The 11,315-nt window shown below is 30.5% G+C and overlaps 1 protein-coding gene and 1 long non-coding RNA gene across 2 annotated transcripts; both read right to left on the bottom strand.

Annotated features, from left to right (window-relative positions):
- Positions 1-114: 114 nt before the first annotated feature.
- LOC111040661 lies at positions 115-5,885 on the bottom strand. The gene is made up of 5 exons (XM_022324650.1): positions 5,667-5,885; positions 5,479-5,590; positions 4,656-4,850; positions 353-495; positions 115-232 (listed from the first exon to the last, which is right to left on the bottom strand). The coding sequence occupies exons 2-5, from the start codon at positions 5,554-5,556 to the stop codon at positions 118-120; spliced, it is 531 nt and encodes a 176-aa protein (XP_022180342.1). The 5' UTR covers positions 5,557-5,590; positions 5,667-5,885; the 3' UTR covers positions 115-117.
- LOC111040662 lies at positions 4,913-5,472 on the bottom strand. Its single transcript, XR_002605228.1, has 2 exons — positions 5,132-5,472; positions 4,913-5,067 (listed from the first exon to the last, which is right to left on the bottom strand). It is a non-coding gene; the product is annotated as an uncharacterized LOC111040662 (long non-coding RNA).
- Positions 5,886-11,315: the final 5,430 nt, after the last annotated feature.

An 11,315-nucleotide genomic window follows, 5' to 3' on the forward strand; every position in this document is an offset into this window, starting at 1 on the left:
TTAAATAAATAAATATATTTATATTTTATTATTATTGTAAAATTTATAAGTATGTATAAACAATTTACACCTTATTTACATAAAAAAAAAATAAACAAATATATATAATAAATACATTTACAAATAATACTTAGGGCTCTGGTAATAATTATTGTCGTATGGTTGCTTGTACGGTTCCTCGGGGGCCTTTGGTTTTGGGACGAATGGATTTTTCGTTGCGTCCGTGTTAAGTCTAAACGTTTAAAAATAAATTATATAAAGCTCATTCATTGGCTTCGGTGAAATTAATAGGAGTAAATTAAATATTTTCGAAGAAATCGTTGATGAAAAGTGAAGAAAATATTATGCTCACTCGTAATAATACGTCGCCTTGCTACAGTCTACGTTGTACCACCAATCGCAGGTGAATTCCTTTTGATTGAACAAAGTTCCGTTGGAGCACAAGAAAGACGCTCCTTGATGACCTTCACGACCGTCGTGACAGATATGATAAGCCTAAAATAATATTATATAAAATGTAACCTATTAGTCTGATATCTGAAAAACTGAATAATGCATTCGCTATAATTATTATTAATGTTTGATAATAATTCATAAATGACAATGTTTTTATTTATGCTTCTGCGATTGTCCGTAAATAATAATGGATATATACCTAATATTTTATAAATTTATATATACCATTGTATATATTTATCCTGAAATCTAAAATGGTAAGATGGAGATGGCCGCATATTCGGTACCTACGTATACTCGTACAACTGTACAAGTATTGGTAGTATAAACTTTCAAAAGTAATTTAAGTAAATAGTAATGACTTATGGTATATTATTAAATTATAATAATAATATTGATATATTAGACAATAATACAATATCCATTTAACTAGGTATTTAAGCACTAAGCAGTGCAGCGTGCATCCAAATAACACCTAACACATTGAACCATGACAATAATTATAGGTGGGTCCTTCGTCATTGGCTCAAATTAATATTTTTACTTAAAATGTATTCATATCCCGTGTATGATTGTATGAAGTCGATATTTAAACTCCAACAGAGGAGAATACCTATTGAATAGGTATTTGATCATCATTGATTTGGAGAAAACATATGATGATACAATTATTTTGAAGTAAAATTGCTTAAATATACTTTTCTTTTCGGTACCTACCTAGACCAGATGCACATCAAATTAATGCGAGAGAGGCTACGTTATTACAATGAGCATGCAGAAGATCATTGCAGTTTTTTCTCTGCATTGTTGTACGCCCTGCGCCCCTGCCTAAGAATACGTTCTCTTATATTATTATTAAAAATAATAATAATATCAATACTCAATAGGGCAATACTAATACCTAAATTATACTTATATTTATCGTAATAATCTTGCTTATGTTCTAATGTTTTATTTAACATATACACTTAAAATATAATCAAACAGTATAACTGTTTGAGAGCTGCATGCTTGCATCCGAATTTTGCGTGCAGTTGTATTGCGACAGATCCAAGTTGCGTGAGTGTATTTAGCATGACAGGCTCGAATTGCGTCCTTAAAAGTCTGAACAGACGACCGATTTTTAAGGTGAACGTTTTCAAAACTTAAATAACTTTTGATACATTGATCCTATCGAAAAAATAAAAATGCTACGACACAGTTAAAATTCTCCTATATTATAACTGCAGGCTTCTCGGTTCTTTAACGCGGCGCGAAACAGTTTTTGCTATGTTTTACATTTGTAAGACGGAGACCACACATGCGGGTATAGCGTCCTCTTAAATAAAAGTTAGCATCCAAATCAATTATGCGACAAACAAAGATTGGATGCACAAATAAACTGTATACTTGTATATTGTACGGCCGATAACAAAAGTTTGTCGACGACAATGTCGAAAACATGTGTTTTCGGCAAATATTTCTTTGGTCTGGACGCGGCTGTAGGTCAGAGGGCACTTAAATCAAGAACAAATTTATTAGTACAGTTATGCGAGTTAACATTTATAATTTATTGCATATTACTAAAAACGACATTACACGTATATTAATGAATATAAATAAATTCAACACTTCACCAGTATCCCGCCACTATCGGGACCACCTGGCATAAATACACAATTAATGATACAAAAAAGAATATAACGAGCGACGATCACCACGGCCTACAGGCTACAACATCGCCGGGATGTCGCTAGAGTGCTAGACTACTACAGTACTACTACCATTGATATCAATGCTACTACTTAACGGCTAGGCGTCCGATAATAATAATAATAATAATAATAATAATAGTAATAGTGGCTGTTCGGGAGGATATCCCGCTACAATATCTACTGTATATCTACAGATAGGCACTTGTATTTTTTAAATTTTAAATTTTTCAACATTCTATATTTATTCTATTTATCTAATTTTATTTGTTACTCCCTACAAGTGTTTACTGTATATAAGATATGTCTTTCGTATTTCGCGCAGATCAGTTAGATAGCAAAAAACCCGTTTACGCAACTCAGTTTTGTCGCTAAAAAATGCTCTGTGTCCAACTGCACACACAATTCTACGTAGACAACGATTTTTGTATGCAATTCGGAAACATTGATTTCAAAAATATAGATGATATAGATAGATAATTTTAGTTTTTAAATTTATTTTTCATAGTGCAAAAAAATGCCCTTTGGTCTAACTTTTAATATGTTTTTGCATTTACTGTATCATAAATACCATTGATTAAATATACCTACTTAATTATACCTATAATTAATACAACTAGCATCAATACTTATAAGTTATTGATATTTTAGTATTGTGTTATATACATTTTAAATAATTCTAATAAATTATCATCGAAAAACTATAATTGACGACAGGACAGATTACACATATACCTATTAATAGCATATAACAATTAATAGGTACCTACTTGCTACTTACATATAGATAATAGATTTTGGACTTAAGTCTAAAGAAAGGTGAAATTTCACTTAAATAATATAACCTGTTACGACTATTATGGCACAAATGAAAAAGTACAGCTAGGTAGTAGGTAGTAGGTATAAGTAGTGTATGATGATTATTATCAGCGTTTTAAGTAGATAGAATAGATGTTAATATAGATTATATGTTGACGGATAATATAGATGTAACGTCATACGTACCTACAAGTGTACAACTCATGTACATTACTAATGTAACATTAGTGACTAAATTTAGCTATAATTATAATAATAATACTTATTATGTTAAGTCGAATTTGTTTAGTCATTATTTTAAATTAATTTTTTTACTTATAAATAATAATATATTATTCATATACTAAGTATGATTGTATAAAATCTATATTTAAACATAACCAAGGAGAATATTTGATCATTACCAGTTAAGAGGAAAAAAATACGATTATTTCGAGGTTAATTTGTTATAATATTCTTTTAGTTTTAGTGTTTAGAAGACGTTCTCTTATTTTATTATCATAAAAATATCAATAGGGCAAAGCGTGACGATAAAAATTTGTATTTCTATTATTTCTCTACAGGACTATCTCTCTTGCCAAATGCCAATTACCCAATATGAATAAATTTATATTTTATCATAATAAAATGATATTGCCTATTGTGATGCGGTTGTCTATTAAATGTGGGTCAAATGTAATTTTCGCATATCGAATACATATAGTACCTTCGAGTATTACTGCAGTTTGCATATAAGAATGAAGTAAGTTTCATGGAATGACGTCTTCATAAAAACAGGTTTTCGACAATTTTGCAATGAAATAAGCATTACCTATTAGTTTAAACAAATTCATTATAATAAGTAGTGATGGGAATAATCGAGAGAAAATAATCGAGTAACTCGATTATTGGTATTTATCGAGTAACTCGATTATTAGGAAAAATAATCGAATGATAACAGTAATTACTATTTATTAGTAGTTACTAGTTACTAATAAAATACTAGTAATTCGAGTATTATTTTATTCTACTCATCAGTTAATGCTTAGAAACCATATTAATATCTCTAATATTGTAATATCTTAAAAAAGAAAAAATGCTGTTAAAATCTTAAATCCTGTAACCATACCATAACTGTAACTAATGGCCATGTAACTGCCGAGTTTTTTTCTTGATCAATAAAAAAAAAAAAAAAATAAGTGTAATAATGAATTCGTATTAACCATGTTTTTAATTTTGTATTAATAAGTTGAATATTGGTTGATTTTTAATCAATAATGTTTAATGTTTTGATTATTTTAATCGAATGAATATCTCGACCATGACGAAATAATATTTCGATTATTTTAATCGAGTGAATATCTCGATTATAGTAATATCTCGATTACTAATTACTCGATTATCGAAATCATTCGATTATTCCCATCACTAATAATAAGTAACCTACTGTTACTACTACTCATTGGAAATTCAATGACTATTTTATATCGAAATTATTACATGCAATTGTGAGCACGACCCTACAAGGTATTGATTACATAACGCGTATTATATATCCGTCTGTAAATTGTATACTTGGTTGATCTCTCTGTAATTTAAATTAGAAGTACGTTTGATCTATTCCATAGTCGTAAGTCGTCACTGGTTGTATATTAAGTCAGATATGTTTGAATGTTTCCGTAAATTTTTATAGTTAATGAGCCACTGTACCTGACATCCGGTCTCCACGTTGGCGTACATGCCGGGTGCGTACGGTACGTCTTTACAATTGAAACTCGTCTCCGGCACAGCGTGGTAAATTGGGTAGTCTACTCCCGGTGTGCCCGGAACTTTGCTCAGATCTTGGTGACTCTCGTCTTTGTGGTTTTGTGTGTATCCGTCGGAATAGCCGGAATACGCTTGTCTCTGTGCGAAGAAAAATAATAACACCATCAGTACATAGTATAGAAATTAGAAACTCGTATTACTGTATATAATGTTATTTTTATTCACACGCCGCATCAACAAATTGTGTGATGCGCAATTACAATTACAGATGAGTTTTCTCAGTCCTCTTTGGAGTTTTACGGCGTTGTCAGCTGAATCTCACTTTAAAAATTTTAGTATATTCATCGAATAATATCTGTTGAGTTAAGAGGTTATACCATATCAGTATAATACTATGCAGATTATCCATGGGTACTGACATAGTGACATACTGTAGGTATCTGCATATAAAGGGCAATCTGATCGAAGTACCGTAGAAAATGGCTGACCGATATATCTTACCCGTAATGCTTTTGTACTATATACATGCCACACGGGGAATCGTATCTTTTGGCTTTTTCCGCAGTTGTTCTTGGTAGGTATATAAGCTATAAGTACTGAAATTCAACTTTGAGCTTAAAAAACATATAATCATACCGATATATTGTATATTTGTATCCAAGTGATATAATAAAATAAAATGATTAATTACCTAATTACTGAAAGCTAGTATACTGAATATAAGATAATAGGATATATATTGTATAGGTATCGATGTGCGTTTTACCTGTTTCAGAGCTCCGTTGGCAGTGTTGCAGCACATCACGACTACCGCTACGGCGGCGATTATTGTTTTGAAAGACATTTTATTTCCGCACAGTGTTCAAAATATTCGTTTACTTAAAAAGTGTATTATTATGATTATTATTATTATTATTTATTAAGATGTGGTAATGTATAGCCAGAAGTACGTACGGTATTCGAGTCAAATTGTATCCTGCTGTAGATTTTTTGTTGTGGCGTTCGATTATAATATTATTATACTATAATTTATGTTCTCGGTGTGTACGCGAAAAACGGCTGGACACGACTGCGTCCATGTGCGATCGTCAAGTCACGGTTCCAGCGGAGAGACGTTCGTATATTATATCATTATGTGCACCTCCTAACCCAAGACTGGTCCGTCGCTATTCTGCCGCTGCAGTCGCGAGAAGGTCTTGCGACACGCGTGATGTAAACACTGGTATCGGCCTCTGTAAAAAAAGGTGTATAATAATATGAGTTTGCATGTGTGTGTGTTTGTCGTATGACCATGTACGGGTTTTTTTCCTTCAGCGATTGTTGTTACATACTATTATAATATTATATTTACCTACCTATTTAATTTGTTCAAATAATATTATATAAGTACATATATTATTTGGTTTAGTGTGTATATGCACGTTTGCCGGGGGTCGGGATGTCGTGCGTGTGAATCGAACACTTCTAACCAGGTTTATAATATATATGCCATACGCCCATGTTAATATTGTATGGTATTATGTGGATGAAATATAATTTTATACCATATTATTATATAACGCGTGACGTGCTATATATATTATTGTAGTGCATGTTTAGAGCATAGGTATAGAAGTATTATAGCTAGACTACTGGACTATATCTATATACAAACATTATAGTTATTACACAATACATGATGAAAACAATGCTTACCAAATAATCTTAGTTAACTGGAAATAGAATTAAACTAACTTGTTAGATTGTATTTTAAAGTTAGCTAAAGTTGTAAAATATATTAAATGCCGTCAAGTTTACTAAGAATGAGATTAATTTTATTGTACAGCGTTAAATAATTTTGTACCTACTTGTAAACTATTTTAACTTTGGTAAAATTAGCTGTTTGCTTGAAACTATGTAGGTAAGTGTTAGTATCCTGATCCCTGGTACCTATTTAGGATTTTATACTGTCCGGGGCACCCATTTGTTTTAATGACTTCTTTCCCCTACCAGTTTTTTTGTAGTGGAAATTATTCTCACACATAAAAAAACTTACTACTGCACATGTGTAAGATTGTTGCCCTCAAAAAAATGCTGTCCGGGGCAATTTCCCCCCTCCCATGACCCCCCTAAATACGCCACTGCCTAGTATCTGTCCATCTAGGACTAAAATTATAGCTAGGTCCTAGTTACTTAGGTAGTTCCTACATTTACCTTGGAAAACTGGAAATTGTAGATTAGGCTGTATGTAATAAGATTTCAGCCCCTCTCCCCAAATCTCAAACGCTATTTGCACCTATTCTCGCAATACTTCTGCTACAATACATGTGAGAGAAACAACAACGATATCATTTACTTTTTTAATGAAACAATGGAAAAATATTGGATATGTTATCGGGTACCTATATTATACGATATACTTATTAAATAATGCCTTGAAAAATAATTAGTTAGATGTTCCGATAAAAGAAAATATGTGTCTTACCATTGTTCTATTCGGTGGTGCTATCATCGAAACGTTTCATATGTTCAAACAAAAATACATTGTTAGGGCCATCTTAGGGCCCACAGGCCACCCTGCGGTATTTTTGCCTTCAAGCCCGAACGGCTTGGGTGTCGCAGTTTTACACCTGTAAAGGATTCCAATGCTTCACTGCAGATGAGGCTGTGGATGTTCAATTGGAAATTGAAGCATCGAAATCCTTTACAGGTGTAACTGCATATGCTTATTGTTTATAAATTCATGATCGTGTCGTAGAATATGTATACCATTTGGCTTTTACTATATAAGTAAGAAAACTTGTGTTAATTTAATTTAGATATAATTTATAACAATAAAAAAAATATATTTGATAATTTGTGTTTTTACTTGAAATATTAATTTAGTAAGGTTGAAAAAAAAATTTTAAATCCAACCTAGTGTACACGGTAAATCTTTTTGTGTGAGCGGTAAATAGGTAGACACTGAATGTGAAATTACCGTATTGTATTATACAGTAATTCTGAGTCGTCTGAGCGAGGCATTCCCGCGTAACCAAAACAATTACCGCAGAAAAACGAACTGTAAACATACAAGTACATGTACATACTACCATAGATTAAATATACTCATTAGTCATCACATCATATTTTTCCTTTTACCTAACTGGCTAACTATATGTACCGGACTTTTTCAACACGGACTTTTTTTGCCTCTGACTCTTTTACTCAAACTTCTTTTCGCATAGGGCTACAAATCACGGTCTTTTGGGTAGTTTAACGTTTATGATATGTATATACTATATAGATATTTTAAATGGACATTTCACGTTTAGAAAAAATTGGATATTTAAATGAATAATAACGATTTTTACTCTAATGATTTTATTCGTTTTGTTAAAATTAAAAAAATATTAACCGTGTGGCAGACTTGACATTTTACCCAATTACGTTCCAGCGCTTGATCGGCCAGGCTTTCGGTCTGGTAAAACACGTACTTACGCGAATGCCGGCTGTGCAGAATCATTTCAGTATGGACACCTATACCATACAGACCCTCAACGTATTTTCATCACGGCGCATGGTGCACATTATATTATGCTATAGTGACAACAATTTTGCGAATTTCGGCACACTTTCGATACAATTTTCTAGGTACTTAATAATAAGTACCTACTTTTGGGTGTGGAAACTCCATTACCCTACAATTACTCACCTTTTTTTGTTAATAAAATTGCTAGCATTGGTTACAGAAAATAAAATATGTACCTATTACAATTGTATATTATTTTAGACTTGTGATTTTATATTTCGTCAAAACAACCCAAAACTACTAGATTAAAAATCTGTGCAGTTAACAATTAATGGAGTTCAAGAAAGGGTAATTCACGGCCTTTTAATATGTCACGGGCAACGTCCTGCAGGATCAGCAAGTAAAATACAATAAAGATATTCGATATTTCCATGGTTCATATTATGTTATTTATACGCATATATAAAGCACATATAATGTAGTTAATTTTAATTTCGTTGTAAAAATAGTGGAGAAAAATAAACGATTAAATATATCACGTTTTCCTTACAGCATTATATGCATATACCTATTATCATTAAATTCTATACTGGCTTATTGTTTAAATTTCGATTTAAACGAGAACTGCGTGACCGCGAGGTGCATAGAGTAAAATACTCGTAATGGAGTAATCCTCGGAAAGTGAAGGTTAAGCGAGTGCTTACATACAATATATTGATGTGTAATAGATATGCGTTGCCTTCAGTTTTCAGATATCAGATAATATGATCTATGATCTATGCAACCGTGTACCTAAGTCTATCATACAGATATGATTTTAAAACTGTAATTATTATACTTTGTTACCAATACCCGTTGCTCTCGTTCTCGTGTCACTATTACTTGAGCAGTTAAGTACAATATGATCGTGAAACCTTCGGGCTCTAGTACAATATTATTATGGTCTATACGCCTACTTTCACTATATTTATAAGACTACGCGTCTACGCGATAGGTATAATACGAAATAAGAATTAAACATTTCACACTCATATTTTATGTGTTAGCTAATATTTTCATCGCTTGCAAAACTATATTAGCAAATTGTATTAATTTTACTCGTTTTCTATAAAAGTTAATATAATATTGGGTATCATTAATAAAAAAAATCGATAGTTTTGGGTCAGATACTGTAATATACGAATATACGATTATATATCTCTATTTTCTACACATACGTATAGTTATCTCATACCACCGGGTTATGTAAAACTATTTAATACATTTATCCATGAACAGATTATATAGGTACTTATTAATTATTGTTATAAACATAATGTCATGTAGGTACTCATGCAGGGATGGGCAAGAATGCAAGATACTTAAAAATCAGTATATCGCGATACTAGATATACTTGGATTTGGAGTATCGAGTTACTAGATACTTACATTTTAAGTATTTAGATATTCAATACTCGATACTTACATTTTAAATATTAAGATACGCGATGCATTTGAAAAAAATTAATCATAGCATACGACGCATAGGATTTTTTAAATTTTATCCATACACAATTAGGTTGTGAATCTAGACAAATGCATTTAACTTTAAAGTTTCAAATATTAATTAAGTATACATATATTATAGTAAGTCAATTGTTAAATTACATGAATAAATAATAATACAAATAAATTATAGATATTATATCGAATAGTATATGACACGACAATAAACGTTAAGTGCATTTAACTTTAAAATTTCAAATATTAAGTAAGTATAATAGTATTAATATATAATGATAAGTCAATTATTGTTAAATTACAAGAATAAATAATAATAATAAGAAAATATAGATAGGTATCATATCATATTCTTATTTCCTTTTAAAAATACTAATTTTTCAAAAGTATTGTAAAATTTATTTTATTTATTTCTCGTAGGATTATGATAAAATTAATTTTTAAAAGTATCGAGTATTTTTCGACAAAATTATTTTACGAAATACTCCATACATTGTCTAAAAATGTATCACGATACTAGATACTCGATACTTCATATACTTGTATCGAAAATACTACCCAATCCTGCATGTACTCATATCATAGTTCTATTTTATACTCGTTATATTGTTTACGTGTAAGTATATTAGTACATAATCTTGCCCGAGAATATCGAGGAAATCATTATGTAAAATAAACGAACATAATATTATTACAAATGTTATAATTGGTCGGCATTTCATGACTAGTATAAATTATTTGTATGTTATTACTTATAAATTATAACTATCAATTTCATACGGTATGATAATTATTAATTTACTTCATTTAGTAATCATGGTGACATGGTGTTTAATGTATATGCATTAAGAGGACGTGTCACGAAAAATGTTTAATTTATTAGAGTTTATATACATTTCACTGTAAAACTAGTAGGTAAAGACTATTGGTCCTACATGTGTTTTGTTGTAATTAATTACTGTTAAGCTTAAGGCTTGAAATTTCTTCCAAATACTCGAATTAGAAATTAGTAATTACTAGACATGATTAAATCGTCGAAATATTTTGGATATTTTTGTGCTATTTATAGATGTATGATATTGTTGACTTTTTTTGTTTTCAGTATATACCTATGTTGTTAACATTTTTTGTACCTTGGTCAAAATTCAAAAACCTTAATTGAATGCTGCAAGTCAGTAAGCCGCAAGGTTCCCAATTAGTTTTTTTTGTATCGCTTACAGAAAAACCGAAAATTCATAATCACTATTTTCACATGCCAAAAACTAATTTTGCATGTTTAGTTTATTTAGTATTAATTAATTAATAGGCAGATACCCAATTCGCAAATTTCTATTTATTATAGACTAATTATTGTTTCTAAATATGTCTCCTAATATCATTCATATCACTAAATGGTCTAATTTCTACCTAAACTTTCCGATTTACTCACACATTGTATAGATAAAATACAATTTTCAAAGTTTAATAAATATTAAATGTATTCATTACCTATTATAAGTTACAAAATTATTATGAATGCATTTAAATTGCATGAAAATTCTATATACATAACTATAGCTTACCTCTACTCACATTGGTCATTATGATTTATCGGTTGTAGTATGTGGTTCTCT

This window comes from Myzus persicae, unplaced genomic scaffold (assembly GCF_001856785.1).
Source record: "Myzus persicae strain clone G006 unplaced genomic scaffold, MPER_G0061.0, whole genome shotgun sequence".
In the NCBI taxonomy this organism is placed as follows: domain Eukaryota; kingdom Metazoa; phylum Arthropoda; class Insecta; order Hemiptera; family Aphididae; genus Myzus; species Myzus persicae.